Raw genomic sequence first — 22,940 nt, 5'->3', positions numbered from 1 at the left:
TTAGAGAACATAAAGTAGATTTCGTTGAAAAGCACTGCAATCCACCAAATTGTCCCGAACTACGTCCTATCGAAAGATATTGGGCTCTTGTCAAAAGAAAACTAAGGTTCAATGTAAAAGAAGCCAAAAACATTAATGACTTCAAAAATAAATGGATGAGAGCTACCAAGAAAGTCCAGCCGAAGACTGTGCAAAAGCTGATGTCGAGTGTAAAACGCAAAGCGCGTGCGTTCTCACGTACAAAACTTCACAAACTTTCTTAAGTGAAATTTAAAAATATTAATATATGTACTTTCAAAATATACATAATATTCAATATCGAAATACAATAGTTAGATAAATATCCTTTATAATGTCCGCGCAGATTTTTTCTGGTACATATCTTACTATTAAATTTAAAAATTCATTCTTATCTTAAATTGAAAATGACGAACGAACACGTCTTAAAATGAAAATGAAACTGAGTTTGAGGTCGATTAAGCAAAACAACTTTTAAACCGTTGGCCACTCAAATCTCTTAATTAAAAATTCAAGAAAAAATTCTAAAGTAGGAATTCTTTTATTTCGTTTTTCATCATGTACCTGAAATAAATAATGGTAAATTTATCGGCATTCCGTAAAATCAAAATCAGATTCGGAAAATTCGCAAAAATAAAACAAAAAAATGGAGTTGTACTTACCTATTTTTCATTTTTTTAATGTTCTCCAGAGTTGAGCTTGGCAAAAACTCGTAGTTGCCGCCCTTTAAAAAAAATTATTGCTTTAAAAAATAGAGCTTTAAAAATATAAAGTAAAAGACGAACATTTATTTCTATACTAGAAGTAAAAAGAAGAAACCATAATACCATTTCCTTCAGAGTTATATTGCATCCTAAGAAAAGATGGAAAACAAAATACCAATAAAAAGCGGAAAATTAACATAGTTTAATCAGAAAATGCTATTATAATTTTTTTTAAAACAACGCTGCTGGCAAAAATAATGTTAATAAGAAACATACCATAACACAAACTGGATTGTACATCGTCTAACGTAAGCCTAAAAAAAAAATTCCACATCATATTGCACTGCTGTGGAAAAACGATCGCTCTTAACAAAAACCTTTTATTAAGATGGCAGTTTGACATTATACATCTGACAAAATGTCACCATTAGCAAATCAAAAAAATTAACTCAAAACACTTCTGTTTCTTAAATTATCAACATCCATCCATTATAGTGTAAAAAATTTCTAATTTTTAAAACATAACAATTTATAGACTGACCTCTCCGTTTGAGAACTTGAAATATCATCAGGCGTCATATTTGTTTTATCTTTAAAAGATTAAAAAAAAAAAAATTTAAAAGCACAATTTCTTTTTGGACAGAAATTTTATTATTAAGTAAGAAATAGGTTTCGGCTGGATTTGATTTTTGAACACGAAGTCGACGTTAAACGACGCTGGACTTCGTTCAGAACGAATCTACAAAATTTTTTTTTAATGTGATCAAACAATATTTATCTTTAAATTGACTCATGACTTAGTAATACTTCGAGTGTCTAGTTTATTACTATACCGATGTATTGTAAGTTTCAATTATCTTAAGGCTGTGTTAAGTTGAATGAAATTTATTTTTTTCCCGCTTTTCTGTAATAACCAACCAAAAGTAGTTAAAACCAGTCATTACAAATTTTTCTTATTAGAGGTTTTTATTGGCCATGTAAATACTTAAGAGAAACGAAGGACTAATCCTGCTTTAAAAAGGTGGGGAGAGGGTTATAGTATCAAAGGTTCTATATCCTCCTCATCTTGGTAGTGAAAAGGTTATTTGTTTAGTATTGTGTCAGGTATAAAGAAGTTAAAATGAATCTCATGATGCGAAAAATTCTATTAATTTGATGTGCGAAGTGTGAAAATGGGGTTTTATCTTTTAAGGTATACAATGCATCAAGTATTTTGTCATTTATGTAGACAGCGTGAAATGTCTGAAGTTTTGTCATCATTGGTAAGAATAATAAAGGGATATGAAGGTATGGGGTACGAGGAAGCGCGGAGATTTGGGTTGAAGTAAAGATTCTTGGGACTGTTTGGTAAGGATTTTTTTAGATGTTCCAGCGTGTTCTATTAGAAACAGTTATTTTTTTGCAAAATTAGGACTTGGGTGGGACTTAGACCATAGTGCAAAGTTAATTTTTCGAACCGAAAACGAAATCCGAAGTTTTACTTGATAAACTTTGTATTCCGAAGTTTTGTAAAATTTCGACTTCTCATTAAATTCGTTTGAACGCAGTTTTTCGTTACTTAGCCTATGTCTAGTAAGGATGTAGTAGATACAAACCTATTAGAGATCCAGTAGATATAAACCTAGTAGGGATGCAGTAGATACGGCTTTCTCACTTTACTATAATCAATAATATTAAGGTTAATGCCAAAAAGCAACATGACTTACAACTGAAATGGGTGGATCTATCTGTTTCTTCGCTTCTTTTCGGCCTCTATTATTCAACAAAAAAAGTACTCACAAAAAAACTAACAAAACGTAATCCAATACGAAAAATCTTAAAATTGCTGGATATGAAATTTTTAAGATAAACATCTTAATTTCTGATGCGCAAACGCTTCATAGAATAATAGCTTTAAAGAAATTAAATCTAAGGCACACCACACTGAATCTCTCTTTACCTGACAGAGCAAACAAGGAGTAATTAAAACTTCATGATCTGCACACAATTTATCACCAGTCCTGCAAAGTAAGTTTAGAAGACCTTTTTTGATGAATAAAAAACAACTCCTTAAAAAAAATCACAAAGCTAAAATAAATGAAATCCTAACCTAAAAATTGTGTTAACAGTGGAAGGAAATTCTGCCTGTAAAACAGAAAGCAAAATATTAGGCTTTAGTTTTTAAGAGTTAAGAACAATGAATTAGTTCAACGAATAGTGTTGTGAGTTAATTACTATAATTTCTGATTTTTTGATAATTTTTTTACGTTATTTTTTGGAACTTGATGAAAGTTTATCCTTACTTAAATACCTTGGGATTCTTACCTGCAAGCTGTTTACAAATTCTTCAGTCTGACGTTGAATGCAGGAACCTGGCCCTTTCTATAAGATATATTTAAACAATATTAAACACATAGAGTTTATAAAAGTAAAAAAATTCATTCACCTTTTATTACAGTCATTTTTTATTATATATTCTATATTTTAATACTGATTCAATTAGTATCTAAACAATAACTTAGGAACCTCTGAGAATAAATGCCCTACCTTGGTCAATATATTAGGCATTGCAATAAAGTTAAGATGGTTAAACCGGTTGTATAATGCAACTTCTTTAGAACTAAACTCCCTTTAAAATGAAAAAAGAAAAGAAAAACATAAGTTGTAAAAATAAATTTAAAAAATCAATCTTTTAGGCTTAAAAGTTCAAAAACAAAACACCCTAAATTACTCTGAAAAATAATTTACAAAAGGATTTTCTTGAATGCAATTTATAAGAAAGACAATAAAATACTCCAGCTCAACAAAGAAAATATATCAAGCAACTTCATTAGGCTCATAACAAAATTACACAATTTACCTTAATGGACGTATTACAGTTATGTCATCGTATCTCTTGTCAGCAACCCCCTAAAATAAAATAGGTAAACACAGGTTCAATAACAGCTTTTTCAATAGCAGTGTGTTTGTTGAGTTTGTAATTTGTTCATAATTTTGATTGTGTAAAAGAAAGGTCCTAAATGTTTGAAAATTTCTGCAATTTACATTCATATTGGAGTGCATGGAGTACATGGGGTGCAATACAAAACGCCTTGATTTTTTTTCACTTGTTATGAAATATACTAATGCTAGAAAATAACTTACGATATCAGCTGGAACAGCATCACCAATTCCTTGCAGAATGTTGCAAAGAAGTGTTATTGATAAATCACTTGCAGTATCACCAATCATTATCTAAAAATTATTTTTAGAATTCTTTTAGAAAAAATCCATTAACACGTGTTTGCTGCTGAGCAACATTTTCAAAAACTGGTTCATCATGCCTATTAATTTTTGTAAATAAATTGTGATATAAATCTACAAAATATATCTTTATGAGCTAGACATTTAATGTTGCAAACTTTTAGATTTACTTTAAAATTTACCACAAATAAGATACATTGATGTGATCAACTGTAATAAATAATTTTATTATTAGCTTTAGAAAGTTCTACAAGTTAACTCATAATTGGTAGTAAATTAGAAATTTAAATTTTTCATGAAAAACAATATAAAAACCACTATTTATTTACCTTTGTATAAGAATACTTACGAGCAGTAGCAACAACAACAGACATTCTAAAAAATTTTATATATATTCATATATAATTTGGTTAAAAAAAAAAAATTTTTATACATATTTTATATATAATTTGGTTAAAAAAATTTTATATATAATTTGGTTAAAAAAGTATTTAGCCTGGTACCAGTCAAAATTTGTAATGTAAATGAAAATTGTAAAAACAATTTTGTGAACTGATAAATTTTGTGAACTATATGATAAATTTTATGAATTATATGTTAAATCTTGTTTTCTATAAACCAATACCTGACTATAGATAGAAAATGAACTTTTGCAGTGAGTGTTGTCAATTGGGTGAATGCTTGACAAAAGTAATTTTTGTTTCTGTCATCAACAGCATCAGAATGAAAATTCTGAAATTTAAAATAAAAAAATAACAGTACTTAAAAAATTTAACTATTTAAAAATCAATCAATTTATTATATAATTGGATTTAAAATTTACTATTTAACCAGATTTATAATGTACTATGTAACTGGATTTATTGCCGATTGGATTATTTTAGATGATTTTCAAAGTAAAAGTTTTTATTGCTACATAATCGATTTTTTTTATCAAACTTTGCAAATAAAGTATATCACAATTATATAAATTTTATTCCAAAAACATAATTTTCTTCCAGAAGCATTTTTTGAGAATTAATCTTTGTATCTATCTTGCTGGTTATAAAAAAAAATTTCAATGATTGCTTTTATATGCTTTTAACTTACTGATAAAACAGTATTCCATGTAACTACATAGGTGAAAAGACCTAAAAGATAAGAAGATTATGTCAACCTTCCATCATTTGCAATTTTAAATTTTAGTTACAATTTTAAATAAACTTTTTTACATTCATTTGATAAACAAAAAATTTTTGAAAAAAGAACATTAACTCAGATCAATAACTCATTTAATATACAAAGATTTTTTGAACATTACAGTAATCATCAAAAAATATCATTTTGCATGATTGGTAACCATCATTTTACTACAAATATATTTAAAAACTTACAAAATTTTATCATGGCTTCCAACATGATAAATAATTAATCCAATATTTTTTTTTCAAATGATTTTCAAAAAATGTTTTACCAGGATTAAAAGATTTAAATTTTAATTATCAGGGTTAAAATATTTAAAAGATGCTTTTTGTAGCAGTTAATATTTTTTATGCAAATTTTTTACACAGATTTTTTCAGTAAGAAAGGTTCAACACTACAGAATCTAGCAGCAGGAAATGTTCAACACAGACTTCCTGATCAGAAAACTGTGCAATTCTTACTGTAGAGAATTCTAACTTTAGGGATGAAAATTTTGTGACAAACAATTGTAGAAAAATTCATCAAAGAGGGCACACCAAAAAATAAAGATGTTATTTAAAATAATTTTTAGATTTGATCAATTTTTCAATTTTTATGTTTTATTAATTGTAATTTCAATAATTATCTTTAGAGTGTTTAAATGTTAACTACCAAATTAAACTTAAAAAATATTGGCAAAACATCTCTTAATATTATTTGACTCAATCAAGCAAAAAATCCAGCTACACTAAAATACTACATAAGTGAATAAAAAGATTAAAAAAATCACCTGGTATATAGGTACACAATAAAAAGGATATCCAAAATTTTCAACAAGTTTTTGTATATTTTGAATGTCAAGCTCAGGTTCTATTTTGTTTGGTAGGGTAACGCTTTCTTCATTTAAAAATAAGACACAAAAATTCGTTTAAAAATAAGAGACACAAAAGTGCAAATGAAAAAAAAAAACAAAAAAAACAATGCACAGCTAATGATTCCATTTAAACCAAAGAGCTTTACCATCTATAAAGATGGCTCCTGGCGAAAAACGAAGTCTTTTGTGAGCTCCTTCACTCAATGCCTTTGAAAAAAATAATTTTAAAACTGTTTTACTCCACATAATAATGTAAAGAAAAGAATTCCAAATGATGTGCAATTCACTGACAAAAAGGTGCAACAAATAGTTATGCTACATGCATTTATCTATTTAATTAAAAAGTGTTCAAACCTCCTTGACAAGATTTAGTATAGCTATGGATGAGTGACTACCAGATAAAACTAATAAAACCTAGAAGAAAATAAAGATTACCACCTCAAACTATTAATGTTAAGTAAATATTCAAATTCGTTAAAGAAATATATTTTAATCAAATACAGTAATTCCTAACACGATCATTTGCTTTAACCAACTTTGATTTACCAAGCGTTGATCTAAATTTGTGAGTGGTGTATGTCAAAAAACATGACCTAAAAAAAATATCTGTAGAAGGTACCTTTAATAATGGAAAATGCATAACTAGATATAATTAGAATAATTTAAGATGAAATCAGACATACCTACATAAAGCATCATTAACACGCACAAGGATAACAACTTGTTGACTTTTGCACTTCATGCATAAACTACCTGGGCTAATGACCATATAATCATAAATTTAACAATGTGTCACAATAAAGATTTTATTTGAGGAAAACTCCATCTTAAACATAATAATTTAAATTTCTTTAGAAAATTAAAACAAATTTCAAATTATTTATAATAAGAATAATTGAACATCGTTAAATCCCGTAAAAAACAAAACAACTCTATGGTGGCTCTTCTTTTCTAGCATATTTCATACAAATTTCTTTTAGTTTTCTGGGTACCCAGCCAACTTTTAACAATTTAATTACAATAAAAAGTTAGTAGAGTTCATAACAACTTAAAGAATGATGGATCAAGAAATTAAAACTTTTTAAAACTTAACTTACAAAATCTTTTTCCTATAGATCATTTCTGCAGTGTGCTTTTCAGGGTTGGCTTCGCACATTTTTATTAAAAATACTAAAAAGAAAAACTGAAAACCAATAAAATTAAACATTTAAATTTTTTATTTGTTTATTTTAAATTCTTTACAAAGAAAAGATAAAATTTCTACAAACAAAATTCTATTTCATCATGATTATTTAAAGATAACTTAAATTTACTTAACATATTTTAAATAGGCCCAACACCATCAATAATAATTTTACTAAGTTGTACTTTAAAGCAAATTGTTAATTTCCTTGTTAAACAACTCTTTAAGTATTAAAATAGCAACAAAATTTGCCAATGAAAATATTTTTATAATTTTGCTGACAATAATTTTAGTAGAAATATTTTTTATACTTCTGCTGACAATAATTTTTAGTAGAAATATTTTTTATACTTTATGACACTTGGATAAAGAATGATAAAGCATAAAATAAAAATTTAATAATTAAACAAGAAAAACTTTTTAAAATTTCAAAAGTATTACCAAAAAATAACGTAAAAAAGTTATCAAAAAAATAGCAATTATAGTAAGTAACTCACAACACGATTTAACAAATTTTGATAACTAACAGTACCCCAAAAACTTTTTTGGATCAAGAAATATCAGTTGTCTGATCCAAAAAAATATACCAATAAAACATAGATATCAATAAAACAATAAAAAAAACTTTCATCATCTCAACCAACTAATTACTGTATACAACTTTTTGCTTTTATTCTTATCAAAAAAATTGTAAGTTTGTTATAAATTTGTCATTTTTACACATTTATGACATCAGATGTATTCTTCTTACATAAGGTGATTTAGAAAAAAAGTCAAGGAATCATTCAAATCAAAAGCACTGGAAACTTTAACCTTGCTACTGCCAAACATGATAAAATGATTGAAAAAAAATTAATTGTTAAAAAGTTATACTTAAAAAAAACAACACAGAGGAAGTTTTTTTCAAATGATTCCCTGAGTTTTTTCAGAGTTTTCACAAAAAACGCAACCAGCAAAAAAAACAAATTACAAAATTTTTTCACATAAGCTAAAGAGTATGCTTAACAAAACTTATAAAGAAATTTTTCTATTAATAAGAAGAAAATTGAGACTATAAATGTATTTATGAAATGTTTTAAAAAAGGAAGATTTATACAATCTTTAGCATGTGTTAACTAAATAAATATAAAATTCGCAACCAAATGTGCCTTTGATAACAACGGAAGATTACAAAATATTTGGTAAGGATTTCTTATAAATTAGCACAAAACTGTTAACTATAAAAATATTAACAAGAAATTAGCACAATTCACTACATAAAAAACAGATGAAAGTCTAAATGCTAAAAGAAAAAATATGTAAAAAAAAAATCATAAATGGGAATTTAAGATATATCAGTAAACTTAAAGGAATACCTTCATTAATATATTTTTATATTCAAAAATGCACTTCTTTGATAATGTTACTTGAATATAAAAGTGTATAAATATTTCTTTGATATCTTAATGTCATCATATGATGAATTATTTACATATTTTAGGCTCATTTAAGATGCAAGCATTAAACTTTTAGTACTCTGGCACATTATACTCTGTTTTAACAGGCTGTTTTGGTGGTGGAACACCAAAAGGCTGCTCTGGTAATCCAAATGGTTGCTGCTGATAAGAAAGAGAATCATCTTCCCCAGGATGGGGAAACGATGCATAAGGTGACGGTTTATACCCACCTCCAACCACACCATACTCATTTGTTGAGCCAACAGGGTTATTTGTAAAACCATCTCCTTGCTTGTACCGCTGATAAGCCATAAGAGACAAAGTAACCTAGAAAAAAACCTCACATAAGTAATAACATTAACAAACAACCAATAAGAATTAACAAACTAAATAAATTTGGAATGAAAAATAGTACATTTATGGCTAGTTTATAAACTGTAAACGCACACACACACACACACACACACACACACACACACACACACACACACACACACATAAAATAAATAAGCTTACCCATGTAAATATTGAGAAAAAAGAGAAGGCAATAGCTGCTCTGGCATTATTAGTAGCTTTAGTTGTCTGTATATTAGTTTTTCTCCATTGATCTGCAAGAAAACAAAAACCTACAAACCATAAAAATGATAAAACGCTTGAAAATCCCAAATCTCCAACCACAATTTGTTTCCTAGTATTAGTATTGCTGATATTTTCAAACTTTAAATCAATAGCCAAAAAGAGGAGACAACTCAAGAAAGCAATGACACCAATGCCAACTCCATAATGACAAGCATCTTGATTTTTGTAAAATACACATTGACCAAATGGTTTAACATAGCCTTCATCAGATATGCAGCCAAATACAACAATAGCAAACAGCTGAAACATAAATTCAAGCTCTTTTTTTAAATTAATATAAACTTAATTATATGACATTATGTCAATATATATATATATACACACACACACACACACACACACACACACACACACACACACACACACACACACACACACACACACAAACACACACACACAAACACACACATAAAGAGAGAGAAACATCACTAAGTTATACATATGTACTTATATATATGTATATATGTATATGTATATATGTATGTGTATATATGTAAATATATATAAATATGTATATAACATAAATATATGTAAATATGTATGTATATAAGTATGTATACATATACACATATATATACATACATATATATACATATATATATATGTATATATATACATATATATACATATATACATACATACATACATACATACATACATACATACATACATACATACATACATACATACATGCATGCATGCATGCATGCATGCATGCATACATACATACATACATACATACATACATACATACATACATACATACATACATACATACATACATACATACATACATACATACATACATACATACATACATACATACATATATGTATGTATGTATATATATATATATATATATATATATATATATATATATATATATATATATATATATATATATATATATATGTATATATATATATATGTATATATATATATATATATATATATATATATATATATATATATATATATATATATATATATATATATATATATATATATATATATATATATATATATAATGTTTTTATTGGTATTTTATACAAACATTTACCATGCTAACTAGACGGCAAATAGTTAAGGATCTTTTCATGAAGTTTAATAAATCTATTTCTATTCCAGACGCAACTCCACCAAAACTTCTGTTTTCCATTTTTTCTTTTAGGGGCTTTCACTTCATATTCATGAACGGAGAAATGAAGTAGACGGAAGAATGTATACAAACGATAGTAATATTCTACCGCGCCCATAAACATCTCGGATGGCCACGCGTCAAGTGGCAGCACGGGTCATATATTTAGAACTTACTGAAAAAAAACAAACATTAAAACAAATATTTAGAATAACAGTAACTGCAACTTTCCTCATTGCATGTGTTCAGGCATCTGATAAATGTTTTAATGGGCCGCTGGGCTAAGCTCGAAAAAGCTGGAATAACTTTAAAATGTTGTAAAATGTGATACCAGTGTTATATTGAATCTTCAACATAGTAAAGCTCCTTTAATAGTCCGGCAAATACATAACCCACCCAACGTAAGACGTCTTTAAAATGTCTAGACGACTTAAAGATAACTTAAATAACTTATGTTGGGTGGATAACGTAGTAATTTATTAAAATTCAAACCACTTTTTTTTTTTTTATATATATACACAAAGTTTTTGAGATGATATTCATTTTTCGCCTTCCAACGTAATACAAACTTACACATTTGTATTACCTTTCGTTAATCAAGAATATTAAAACTACTTGACTTAATTTTCTTTTACAGCTGGCACCCTGATTTTCACTCTTCAATGCCAAGCTAAGGTTTAGACTTATTTTCCTTGAAATTTTATTTTGCAACTGTTGTTCTGATGAATAGGTTCTCCGTGTTTATCGCTGACATCACCAAGATTCAGGGGTAAGAAATCCAATTGCAAATCCAGGAAATGCATTTCAAAAGACACGTTTGATTTTATTTACTTTTAAGCCAGTAGAAACTTCCCAGCATGCATAGAAAATTCTTGCATATGTTTTGGTGCAGATAAATTTAGATTAGACATTTAGATTCTTTATCATTAAAGATTTTTCAAATCCTTGGACCAGTAAAAGTCTTCTCATTCGTTTTAGCCTCGCTTATTTTCGGAAACTTGTTTCGAAGGTAACGAAAATCATCGTTCAAGTTCTGTTCATAATTTGAAGCTTGTTTAAAGTTAATGCAGGCATTCTAGATTTAAAGTTAATGCAGGCATTCTAGATTTAAAATTAATGTAGGCGTTCTAGATTTAAAGCTAATGCAGACGTTCTAGATTTATCGATAGAAAATCAAATAGAAAAAATCAAAAGCTTCTTTTTGCTGATGAAATTATGTCATGCTTTTAAACTGGAGTGCGATCCAAATTGAAACGAAAAAACTGAAAAAAAAAGCGTAGCGCGACCCGGGCTGCAGTTTCCTGTAAAGCCTCACTTTTAGGTAAACTCTATTTCTATATTTTGTTGTAACTTAAAAAATATTTCATTTAAATGCTGTTTTTTTCATGTAAATTATATTGCAAAATGTCAAATAAGTTCTTATCAATTATAAAATTATCAAAATTTTTAAACCAAATTTTTTTTCAAACCAAAGTTTTTTATGGATTTGATAAGGGATTTTTGTATATTTCCTTTGCTTACTACTTCAAAACAGAGGAATAAGTTATTTTAAATATTCAAGTTGAACCTGATTAAACGGATGACCACGGTCTGTAAATTTCAAGGTTAGTTCTTACGGGAATCATTAAGAAAACCCTTTGGATGTATGAATAGACACATATGATAGAGTAAGTATTCAAAACTTCAAAATCTTTTAATTTCGTTTGATAAAGAATGAAAAACACCCTCAGTTCACAAGTTTCAAGGAAGCAATTCTTTTTTAACCACCATTTTTTCATAAGTAATGATACATAAATGTTTAAAGTAAAAAAACAGGTAATTTTTTTTATCGAATGACATTAGCATTGGATGCATTTTTTTTATGAAAAATCTGAATATTAATAATATTGCAGCCATTTCAGTATGAATAACAACTACACAGCCACTTCGTATAAATTATGTCCAAGTGATTCCGATTTGATGCAGTTGTTTCTATTGGTGGGATTTGATGCAGTTGTTTCTATTGGTGGGATTTGATGCAGTTGTTTCTATTGGTGGGATTTTTTCTTGCTAAAAACTTCCAAATATTTTTACTGAAAACTCAGTTTCAAAGTTTGTTTAATGATTTACAAATGTTTGCTGTTATAGTCAAAAATGCATTGCAAAAGTATTGATCCATAATATGAATTTTGAATGGACTGCTTCTGTTGCCTGTTGCTAAATTATCCAAAGTGATATGCAAGCGAAGTTATGATTGCTTGAAGGGCTTGATTTTTCTTAAGGGAACTGTCATCCGAAGTTTGTCAACCAAAAAGTTTGTCTACAGCATAAATTGAAAATGTTACCAAAGAGCTGAAAGTTTCAATGCCTTGAACTTAAAGGTGCAGTATGTTTCAGCCATTATTTGAGGGATGTTAACATTCTACAGCAACTTTTTGCACTCATTCTCTGCAATTTTACCGCCATGAAAGGGTTGTATCTGAATAATTACTTTTGCCGGTCAGTTTCTTGCTTCTGAGCAGGTGGTTAACAAAAACTAAAAGAAAATGCAATCTTATTGTTGGGATCAAATCCAAATCAATATCCATGAGACTCTTTTAGGATTCTGGAACTTCTTCTGCAAGTTTTAACTTTTATAAACTGTCGCTTGACTTCTATGCTTCATACTGTCGGAGTTGTCTTTAGTTTTGGATTTTCTGTTTAGGGCTGGATGTTGTATCAGTTCTTCGAGATGTGTCAATAACACTAAATTTCGTTTTCAAAAAATGATCCATCACCATTAATTTCATGCTTGATGAAGTGATTACTGAGTATTTCTTTTGTGTATGCATGTATGCATGTATGTATGTATGTATGTATGTATGTATGTATGTATGTATGTATGTATGTATGTATGTATGTATGTATGTATGTATGTATGTATGTATGTATGTATGTATGTATGTATGTATGTATGTATGTATGTATGTATGTATGTATGTATGTATGTATGTATGTATGTATGTATGTATGTATGTATGTATGCATTATATATCACCTTCTTTATATTATATTGTGGAGTGTGATTAAATTTATTTCAACCAGAAAAAAATGATTCCATGCAAGTTCTTTTCAACAAGAAAAAAAGATTGCATGCAAGTTTTTTTAAAAGGGATTAAAATACAGATTCATGAATTTAGTTTTTAAAAAACCGCAATTTACAAGTCATATGAGAGCGGCTGATTTCAACAAGCCTCAAGCTGATTGTTTTTTGAATGTGTTTTTGACTAAAAGAAATTAACTTAAAAAAACATAATTTTATAGCATCAAGAATATACAATGGTGGTGAAAGTGTTGTTTCATGCGTTCATAGAAACCACGACGTATTGTCTGTAAAAAGAAGACAACAGGTTGGTAAATTGACATCAGCAGGAAGAGGCTGAAACATGACAATAATGCCTTCGGATACATTCTCGTAAAAAATAAATTGAAATAATTATCTGGTGATAGGGGCACTCTTAGGGGGTTCTCCCATACTACACACAAATTGCAACCACTAGACAGATCTTTAATGAATTCCTTCAAGGCCGATTTTAGTAAAGCATCAGCTATAAAGATGCAGTTGAATTCTGGAGCTAAAATAACTGATTACGATATTGTTTGTCTAGTGTCTAGTGTTTTATTTTCCGTTAGTATAATATTTTTAAGTGTCCAGAGCTACCTGACATTTCCCTAGAGGTTTTTGTCTGTATTAATAGTAATTAATAATTTGGGATTTTTGCCATTTGTCAATTTTACAAACCTATCAATAAATAATGAAAACAAAAATATTAAATAATAAATTAACGCATGACACTTGTACGTTTAATCTTGGAGAAGTAAGATTTCATTGCTATATGATAATTTATATTAAACAAATGATGAATCGATTTCTTACTTTAAACAACTTGATTCAGTTCATGAAAAGTTTGTCATGAAACCTATATTCCTCATGTTTAGTTATTAATAAAGACTAGTTCCCAGTTCCTTTTTTCTTTTCTTGAATACTTCTAACTTACTTTCAAATGAATAACGTAACTTTTTTGCCTTCAAATGCTTCGAAACTGCTAATAATATCAAATACTATAATCTTCATGTCAATAAAGCTGTTTTTTTTTTTGTTGTTGTTAAAATTTGAGGAAGAGTTTTCGAAATTTTTCATTTGTGAAAAAAGGCTCGATCTTCTTCCCGTAGTTTACGTTTAAAAGCTGTTTCATGATTTTAGTCCGAGCCACCCTTTGCGATTGCGATTTTTTTTAGCGAAGTGTACGCTCGCAATTTTTTAACAAAACGCACTGGTGCGTACCGATGTGCTCGATTGAAACTTGACAAACTTTTCTTTTAAAATAATTTGGAGGAGGAGCTTTTTTTTTTTAAGAAAAAATGAACCAATCAGGATCATTATATTTTTAAATTAACTAACTTACCTAAATAAATGGGACCTCCTCTTGTAACAAGTAGTGTATCCAAAAAAATTTGTTGTTGTTGTTTTCTTTTTTTTACCATTCTTAATCAATAATATATAGGAACATTTGTACTCCGATTTTTGATTTCGTATGTTACAATTCGACATCTATTTTTTGCTGTTCCACTAGTTTTCTGGATAATTTTCCCTATGACGCTCAATGATAACTTTTAGAAACGATAACAAAAAACGATCGCAGGAAAATTAAAATGGTAATTTATCGCAAAAACCAAAAAAATGAAAAAAGAAAAATAAAGATACCTCGATGATTTTGTATGTACTATGAATGCATTTGTAATTAAAAAACGAAGATAGGGTAAAAAAGGAAGTTACATTGTAGTAGTTAGTTTGAGATATTTAAATTTTAAAGTTGAACATGATTTGTCTTTCTACTCTATATGGTTGTTTCTTTTCCGCTTTTCTTTCCTTTCACTTAAATTGTGATAAAGAGCAAACTATAAGACTACCTATAACACAACTTAAAAATTCAAAAATACAACTGGTATTTTGAACCATAAATATTTTCAAAAATAGTTTTCTGTTATGTGGTTTCATTTTGAGCTTCAAAAAGGTCTGAAGAACATCGTTAAACTAGGCATCTTTTTTTAATCAAATTTCATACATGCCGAATTATCCACAACTTCATACATAGTTAGCGAACTATGATAACAACTGAAGAGCTCCCACACGAAACCAGACTAACCCATATTTAAAAATTTTAACATATCTTGATATTATAAGTTCACAGAACATAAAAAACTTTTTAAAAAAGTTTTATGCTCTGTGAACCATGATCCTTGTCGATGTATGCTATGTTAGTGACATTAGAATGTTGCCAACATAAATCAAGGAATTAAAAATATCAAGATATGTTAAATATTTTTAAATATGGATTAGTCTGGTTTTGCGTGGGAGCTCTTCAGCTATGCATTATAAAGTTAAAAATAACAAATGCATTATGAAGTTTTATTTTTGTTCACTCAGTTTTAAAAGATAACCTTAGAATTTTGTTTCTTTAGAGTACAACACATAAATTACAAGATGAAGAGTAAGATTCCTGTCATTTCTATTATTTTTCTTTTATTTACTTTTATTTGTATCATTTTAATGCACTGTTCTCACTATAATACAGAGACACTTATTTTCTACTTGTATTGCACCACTATAGTAGGAGTCTATTGAACTTAATTTAAAAATATAGCTGCATGTTTGTCTTTATTTAACTATAGACTTTAGGAAAAAATATATGATATTCCGATTCAGTCAGCACCAAAAAAATCTAAACCATACACAATACATACTTGTTGCATATTAAGACAGAAGTTTATGAGGTATTGTGTGTTTATACATTTTTATAGGATAAATATATACATGAATCTAGGAACTAAGATAAGAAAAAAGTATTGAGAAAAAATTCTTAAGATCAGTTTGCTATTCTGTTATGTACAATTTATAAGAGTTAAATAGTAAAAAATTATTTAAGTTATAAATGCTGAATAGTGCGAAGAGCTTCAATCCACGCTAATTGTAGGTATCTGATTTCGCTGAGCAAGAATATTTTTTCTGTCTTTTCCAAATGTCTACTTTGATAGTTTTTCTTAAGATATTGAATTGCTTAAGTATGATAAACATGCTTTTTGTATGGCTGTATTTTTCTCTCAAGTTGTTGTAACTTTGTATGTAGATGTTCTGAACATTGTTGATCTTTTGACATGTACACTCAGAGATTTTCTACAATAATAAAAAGAAAAGAGTACTATTTACTATCTGCATGTAAAATTCTAAGTAATAACAATTATTCATCAAATTAAAACTCATGGCAGTGCATCATTATCAATGATCTATATCTAGAGACATCTTATTACCATTGGTAGGTTTTGGATACTGACTGAAGGAAGCCAGAAACACCCAAAATATGTAATAATAGATATGCTATAATAAAAAGATGTACAAGGAGTTGAAACTTAATATTTCTGCTCCACATTTCCATCAAATATATCTCTTTAAAACATTTTTGAGTAAATATATGTGATACTTTATGACCTTAAACAACCATAGAATTTTTATCTTAGCATTTTAAACGTAATTTATCAAACACTGAGACTTTAGCAAATACAAAGTTTTTAAGACATCCATGGGATCTACAATGAATTTGTTGCTGCTTAAAAAACTTATAAATATTTTGTTTTAGAATTCCTAAGCAAATTTTTTTTAAGTAAACAATGTTTTTAAATATTTCAAAAAATTTAGGTGCAAAGAAAAAAATGGTAAACAAACTTTAGACAAATAAAGATTTGGCAATAGGTATACTTATCAAAAATTAATAGTCAATTTCTTTCTTAACATTTTTTAGCATGTTTTTGCATTCCATTCAACTTTTCAAATACAGTTATAAAATTATACTTATTTTAAGAATTTATTAAATTTATGAACTGCCTTATCAGTTTTAATATTTAGTCTTGCTGGAAAATAAAACTTTAAAGTGATTGAAAAGTACATTAAAAAAAAGTGACATACCTGTATTATATTTTGTATTTTTAGAACCAACGACTTTAGGTTGTTGATAATGTGTAAAAGATTGTTATAAACAGCTCCTTTTGATTTTTCTTCAATTTTCAACACATGGAAAAGTTCTTTGAGGATTACTTCGAATAAATGCTGATATATCCAAAAAGCTTGAAAGTCCTACAATAGAAACAACACGTTGCTCTGAATTTGTTTGGAATGTTTAGATATCGCTAAAGTATACACTAAGACTGATATTAAATTGGTGAATGCTAAACTTTCCACTTTTTTAAAGCTATTATTTTACTGGGGATTATTTTTTGTGAAATAATTTTTTTTTTGGTCTTATTGTTTTTTTGTTTTTTTTTAATGCTTAAGAATGATAATTTAAAAAGTTACATTTCACTTATTTTTTACCACTCACTGATTGAGCTTTTTCAAAATTTGGTCTTCTGATGAAGCTTTCAGAGGTTTCATAAGGGCAAAAGGAGTAATTAGATTTTACTTCTGTTGCAGACAGCTGTTCTCCCTAAAGCAAATGTTTGTTTAATATTTATTTGTATATACTAATGACAAAGGCGTTTACGTATGTATGTATGTATGTATGTATGTATGTATGTATGTATGTATGTATGTATGTATGTATGTATGTATGTATGTATGTTATGTATGTTATGAGTAGTCTTTTTTTTTGTAACTTGGTTGATCTTCATAGAATCAGCTGAAAACTTCTTCTCTTATTATTTGGTCTGTAGATTGGGAGTAATTATAATGGTTTAGTGATAAAATAATGTAAAAATTAGTTATGAAGCTAAAAGAGACTTTGTGATTTTTTTCAAGTATAAAGTCTTATTTCTGAGATATTGTGGAAAGTGTTGTGGAAGTGCTAAAAGTATCAAAAACAATCGTTTACAAAATTAAATTAAATTTAAAAGTTAATGAAATGTGCTAAAACACATTGATGGTAAGAAAAAACGTTTAGAACTAAAAAAGTTCATTTCTAAGTTCAGTGTTCAGTTTATAACCATAAGTGAGATCCATAAGAAAGATGACTAAAGAGTTTGAGGTGTTAGAGGCAGCCATCTGAGGGGTGGTCACAAGCTAGGATATCAGATTATTTGCTTATGTTTGATTAGAATATTTTTAAAAAAGGACCAAATAAAGTGTTGTCATTTTCTAATGAAAAAAACTTTATTGAAGGCCACAACAGTAGAAATGAAAGAAAAATCTCTAAGCAATCCCCCAATTATTAGCTAGAATAAATAAAGAGGATAGGTCACATCAAACACTAGCCAAATTATGGTGTAAAGGTTTGTAGTATTTGATGGAGAAGAAATAGTATTTTCTCAAAGCAATGAAACCTCAATTCTTGTTTTTATTCGTGTGTGTGTGTGTGTGTGTGTGTGTGTGTGTGTGTGTGTGTGTGTGTGTGTGTGTGTGTGTGTGTGTGTGTGTGTGTGTGTGTGTGTGTGTGTTAGTATAAAAGCATATATATAAAGAATACATAAAAAAGTTGTTATAATAAATGTAAAAAATATGTTAGTATATATATAAAAAATACATAAAAAGGTTGTTATAGTTTTTTGATATGTAAATATATCAAAAAATTAAAACAACTTTTTTAATTAACAATTATTTTGATAGAATGCATTCTCAAATAATCCTCACCACAAAACATTTCACTCGATGTGCCAGTGAGAGATGGTAGTTATCCATTAACAAATCATCAGTTAATTGAAAAACAAAATTCTTAAGAAGATCAAAACAAGATCTCTTTTGGCAATTTGAAACCTTTGTAATCAGCGGATTTGTTGAAAACTTCTTTGAATGCTCTGTGATGTCCTTCGGCATACCCATTATACTGGTAGTTAGAATAGTCGCAGCTCAAAAAAAAAGCGAGAAATAAATAAAAACTTGAATAAAAAAAGCTTGTATTAGTAGCATGATAAAATTATATTTAGATTCATTCCAGGAAATTTTTCATCATTTAGTCGCATTATTTTAAGTAACTGAAAATAAAATACCTGTTATCCACGCCAAATGTTTATTAGCCATGTTTTTCAATATCGTGTCGAAAGTTACAATTGTGAGATCTCAGTTGCGTCGCTCTCATCTTTATTCCAACTAAGGCTTTTACCTCGCAAATGTTCCCGAAGAACTTATTCTTAGGATGGTCTTTTTTCGTTAGGAATTTCTTGTCTGGTAGTTTTCTTGTAACGCACTCGAAACCACTACCGAAAAGAAAAACAATCTTTTGCTGTTAAAAACTCGTGGATTTCATTGAGTTTTTATCTTGTGATAAGATGTTACGATTAGACGCTTAACTAACACATGAAGCTTTAGTTAGTAGAAACCTTCTGTTTTTTCTTAGAAAATTGCATCACTAATTAATGGTTCTGGGAATATTTTTTAAACATCTAGGGCCAATAGAAGTTCACGGTTAAAAAGAAAAAAAGAAAAGGAAACCACAAAAAGCCGTAATTCTTACTAAGAATCCTTTAATAAGAACGTCGCATTTTTGTTGCTGTGCTTTTGTAGTTTTCTTTTTTTTTTTTTTTAGTTTTTAATTTTTTTGTTTTTTTAGCGTAAATATCAATTCGGTAAACATCTCATTTTTTTCTCCCATTTTATTTGATTTGGGACAAACTTTTAATAGCTAAAACGAAAAAAAAAAGCTCTATTAATTTCTCATTTTAAATTGTTTAACAACTCGAATTAAATAGATTTATTTCTATCGTTAACATAAACTGGTTTTTTCTTAATTATTTTTAATCAATACTATTTAGACATGTCTGATTATTTTGAGCTCTGGTTCGTACTTTCAACTTTGATAAAAAAACATTTTCATGAAGTTGACTTAACCAATCAAATTGCAGTTTGCAGGCAAAATAACTTTAATGGAAACCCGCATCTTGTTGAAAGGGAAGTTAATCATTGAAACTTTAACTCGATTTACTTCAGTGCGGCTGAAAATCTTTCAAAAGCCTTTTTTTTAAATTTGTTATTGATTTTCTTGGCAACTTTTTTGTTTGACGAGAAACGGTTTTTAATATTCTACTTTTCTTTTTATATCTTTTTATATTATTAAGATTTTACTTTATTTAAGTTGTATTATACAAAAATATGTGAAATTTTTACTTTTTTTCAACACCATTTTTCTTTTTCATAGAAAAATCAAGAATTGTTTTGAAATTGAATTAAAAGTAATAATGTTAGTAAAAACTTTAGTTGTAGACTATATATAAATAAAGTTATATATAAAAATATATAAATTCAAAAGATCGCTCATTACTCATGTCTGTAATTAACTTGTGTTTTCTAAAGTTTATATCTTCAAATAAATATTGTGTAAATATTTAAAAGAAGCTTTTACAAAAATATTTAAAGTGACGTTCTGTTTCTTTTTCTTTCAGACGTTTTTTTAACAGCAAATTAAATGCAATATATAAGAAGATACTTTTAATTTACGATCACAAAAGTTCAATGAATTTGTGAAAATGTGTTTAAATAGTGACAATTGCATTGAATTTGTGAAAATGGTGCACCATTTTCACAAATTCTTTGCAATGTCACCATTTAAACATATTTTCTAATGAAGCTGACAAAAAAAATATCCGTGGGTGTTTTTTTTTTTTTTCAAAAAAAAAATCATTCTACAACTTCTTGTTGGCAAAAGTTTGCTTCACAACCCAGCACGAGTTAGACATCTAGTAAATATATATCATTGTTTTTTCATAAATTTCAGAAAATTCGATTTATTCTAAGACTGATATATAAATTTGTAATTTACTTGTTAATAAAGAAAAAATGCCGATGCTTATAAATGTTTTAACTAGCTCCAGATGAAAAATTTTAAGTAAAATCATAAATTTTAATTTCAAAATTTCCACTATTAATTTAATTTTATTTTTGACTCTTATCTCCGTAATTTTAAGGAGTTAAGCTAATAACGTCATTACTCTTTTTTTAGTCAGTTGTTTGCGCCCCGACCTTCAAAAAGCTAATCAGACCCTGGGTCACTACTATAAAACTCAACCCTAACCGATCGGAATTAAAAAAATCGTAAACCCGATGAATTTCTTCGGATTCGGCAAAATAGGCGTAAACCCGATAATTTAAGCTAGCTTTTTTTTTTTTAACAAATTCTTGTTTTGAAAACAAAAACAGAAATCAAACTCTATTTCTAACATTTTTCATTGACAAAATTAAAATAATAAGTTCCACATTTCATTTTTCACTGTCCACCTCGACAACAGATAATCAGCAGTGGGTAAGAAATTTGAAATATGAATTTGCGCACGAATAAATTCCTTACTTATTTCAGACCAAACTCTATTTTCATATGAATTTCTCCGAAAATAGCAAACACCAAGGTTATCATCCAGTGGTATTAGCTTTTGACTCCCCATATTACTTTTGTTAGAATCTGTCACCTTCTTTGTAGTCACTTATTTGATGTTGTCCCAGAAGTCCTACATAGTTAGATAATACAATTTAAGTTTGTAACATTTTACAACATTGATTACATCTTATACTATAATATTGCATTATTGCAGTATTTTGCACCGTCTAGGAACCATTTACACCTTGGGCAATAGGTCACTTTTGCTATATTAAAATATTATCAGGTAACTAAAACTGATGCCTGGCAATTTTTTTTTTAGTAAAAATGACACAAATTTTCCAATTTACAAAATGTGTAAATGGCATCTAAGGGTCAACATAGACAGATGATACTAAAGCAATACTTTTTATAAAGTAAAATTATCAAGGATGTGATAACCAATGACTTTCACTAAATAATTAAAAAGAGAATTAAACTTTTCAGGAGACAACAAATAAAGTTTTCAATTGGTCAGAGCTTGATTATTACTTTAATTTCTCCTAAAAAAAATTTAAATAAATGGAATCGAGTTGTTTAATTTTAGTTTGCTAGAACAACTTTTAGGATATTTTTTTTATGCTTTTTAAAGGTATTTATTGGTATTTACAGTGTAGTAGAAGTGGCGAAGGCTTACTTTTAAGGGCTTATAATAAGTGCATTTAGGACCAATACCTTTTGTCCGTTCAAAATTGGATCCTGCTTCTAACAAACCAAACTAACATCTAATGTGAATAAAACTTGGTAATCTAATTTTAAACTAGGTTTAGAATACTTTTGGAAATGTAAGAAACTATTACAAGTCTTAGGTAATAGATGTTTGGAATGGGGAGTCCATTTGGAACTCCTTTAGAATAGATAGCCTCAGATGCCCAGGTTTTTTTTAAGATTGGTAACCTTTGGTGTTTTTGAGCCATCTGTGACTTTTCACCAAATCTTCTCATCAAAACATCTTTGAATTGTTTAATCCAGTCTGCCGAATTTTTGTGACAAACTCAATGACACTCGAGCTATGTAGGCATCTTTTTTCTGTCCCCTTGGATAAAAAACATTAAAGCACATTAAATATAATGCACTAAGTGTGAGAATAGTATTATATATTGGGTCGACCCAAACAGGCAACAATAACAATAAAGAATAACTTTGATGTAATGTGAAGAAAATTATTTAACATGAAAATTATTTAACATGATAATAATTTCACTACTTTAAAATTA

The 22,940-nt window shown here is 28.0% G+C and overlaps 3 protein-coding genes and 1 long non-coding RNA gene across 12 annotated transcripts; 1 reads left to right on the top strand and 3 right to left on the bottom strand.

Annotated features, from left to right (window-relative positions):
* Positions 1-490: 490 nt before the first annotated feature.
* On the bottom strand, positions 491-7,525 carry LOC149878869 (cytoplasmic tRNA 2-thiolation protein 2-A-like). Of its 3 annotated transcripts, none has more exons than XM_090071601.1 (20): positions 7,077-7,525; positions 6,663-6,737; positions 6,494-6,572; positions 6,334-6,393; positions 6,126-6,186; positions 5,896-6,002; positions 4,570-4,676; positions 4,274-4,319; positions 3,846-3,935; positions 3,562-3,611; positions 3,249-3,330; positions 3,027-3,083; positions 2,812-2,846; positions 2,662-2,722; positions 2,429-2,474; positions 1,264-1,312; positions 999-1,036; positions 846-871; positions 681-742; positions 491-582 (listed from the first exon to the last, which is right to left on the bottom strand). In XM_090071601.1, exons 1-20 carry the CDS (start codon positions 7,184-7,186, stop codon positions 543-545), a joined length of 1,281 nt encoding a protein of 426 aa, XP_089927727.1. In that variant the 5' UTR covers positions 7,187-7,525; the 3' UTR covers positions 491-542. The 3 variants fall into 3 exon arrangements, with proteins under 3 accessions (XP_089927727.1, XP_089927728.1, XP_089927729.1); XM_090071602.1 differs by having other exon boundaries at positions 6,481-6,572; positions 7,077-7,170; XM_090071603.1 differs by lacking the exons at positions 6,494-6,572; positions 6,663-6,737; positions 7,077-7,525 and having other exon boundaries at positions 4,294-4,319; positions 6,334-6,423.
* A 697-nt stretch (positions 7,526-8,222) lies between these two features.
* On the bottom strand, positions 8,223-10,515 carry LOC149878868 (synaptogyrin-2-like). Its single transcript, XM_090071604.1, has 3 exons — positions 10,298-10,515; positions 9,115-9,477; positions 8,223-8,925 (listed from the first exon to the last, which is right to left on the bottom strand). The coding sequence occupies exons 1-3, from the start codon at positions 10,394-10,396 to the stop codon at positions 8,671-8,673; spliced, it is 717 nt and encodes a 238-aa protein (XP_089927730.1). The 5' UTR covers positions 10,397-10,515; the 3' UTR covers positions 8,223-8,670.
* A 4,233-nt stretch (positions 10,516-14,748) lies between these two features.
* Positions 14,749-18,181, top strand: LOC149878867 (uncharacterized). Of its 5 annotated transcripts, none has more exons than XR_016446995.1 (5): positions 14,761-15,153; positions 15,857-15,885; positions 16,067-16,168; positions 17,088-17,141; positions 17,379-18,181. It is a non-coding gene; the product is annotated as an uncharacterized LOC149878867 (long non-coding RNA). The 5 variants fall into 5 exon arrangements; XR_016446993.1 differs by having other exon boundaries at positions 14,791-15,110; XR_016446994.1 differs by having other exon boundaries at positions 14,749-15,153; positions 15,857-16,168.
* On the bottom strand, positions 16,270-19,652 carry LOC145193404 (uncharacterized). Of its 3 annotated transcripts, XM_090072141.1 has the most exons (5): positions 19,367-19,652; positions 19,011-19,225; positions 17,767-17,871; positions 17,355-17,522; positions 16,270-16,568 (listed from the first exon to the last, which is right to left on the bottom strand). In XM_090072141.1, the coding sequence occupies exons 1-5, from the start codon at positions 19,395-19,397 to the stop codon at positions 16,359-16,361; spliced, it is 729 nt and encodes a 242-aa protein (XP_089928267.1). In that variant the 5' UTR covers positions 19,398-19,652; the 3' UTR covers positions 16,270-16,358. The 3 variants fall into 3 exon arrangements, with proteins under 3 accessions (XP_089928267.1, XP_089928268.1, XP_089928270.1); XM_090072142.1 differs by lacking the exon at positions 17,767-17,871; XM_090072144.1 differs by lacking the exon at positions 16,270-16,568 and having other exon boundaries at positions 17,429-17,522; positions 17,760-17,871.
* Between the last annotated feature and the right edge of the window lie 3,288 nt (positions 19,653-22,940).

The sequence above is a fragment of the Hydra viridissima genome, unplaced genomic scaffold, assembly GCF_058129835.1.
Source record: "Hydra viridissima isolate aposymbiotic clone 2 unplaced genomic scaffold, HvirCarnegie_v1 scaffold_14, whole genome shotgun sequence".
NCBI classification, from domain to species: domain Eukaryota; kingdom Metazoa; phylum Cnidaria; class Hydrozoa; order Anthoathecata; family Hydridae; genus Hydra; species Hydra viridissima.
This window is presented reverse-complemented; position numbering and strand designations above follow the sequence as displayed.

Coding starts and splice junctions, on each gene's coding strand:
- LOC145193404 (XM_090072141.1), bottom strand. CDS start 19,397: ATGGCTAATAAACATTTGGCGTGGATAACAG. Junction 19,226..19,366: donor ACATTTGGCGTGGATAACAG/GTATTTTATTTT, acceptor TTTTTTTTTGAG/CTGCGACTATTCTAACTACC. Junction 17,872..19,010: donor ATCGAGTGAAATGTTTTGTG/GTGAGGATTATT, acceptor CATTTGCTTTAG/GGAGAACAGCTGTCTGCAAC.
- LOC149878869 (XM_090071601.1), bottom strand. CDS start 7,186: ATGTTTAATTTTATTGGTTTTCAGTTTTTCTTTTTAGTATTTTTAATA. Junction 4,677..5,895: donor ATTGTGTACCTATATACCAG/GTGATTTTTTTA, acceptor TTTAAATTTCAG/AATTTTCATTCTGATGCTGT. Junction 2,475..2,661: donor CTCCTTGTTTGCTCTGTCAG/GTAAAGAGAGAT, acceptor GTTGAATAATAG/AGGCCGAAAAGAAGCGAAGA.
- LOC149878868 (XM_090071604.1), bottom strand. CDS start 10,396: ATGGAAAACAGAAGTTTTGGTGGAGTTGCGTCTGGAATAGAAATAGAT. Junction 9,478..10,297: donor TTTGCCGTCTAGTTAGCATG/GTAAATGTTTGT, acceptor TTTATGTTTCAG/CTGTTTGCTATTGTTGTATT. Junction 8,926..9,114: donor TTTTCTCAATATTTACATGG/GTAAGCTTATTT, acceptor GTTTTTTTCTAG/GTTACTTTGTCTCTTATGGC.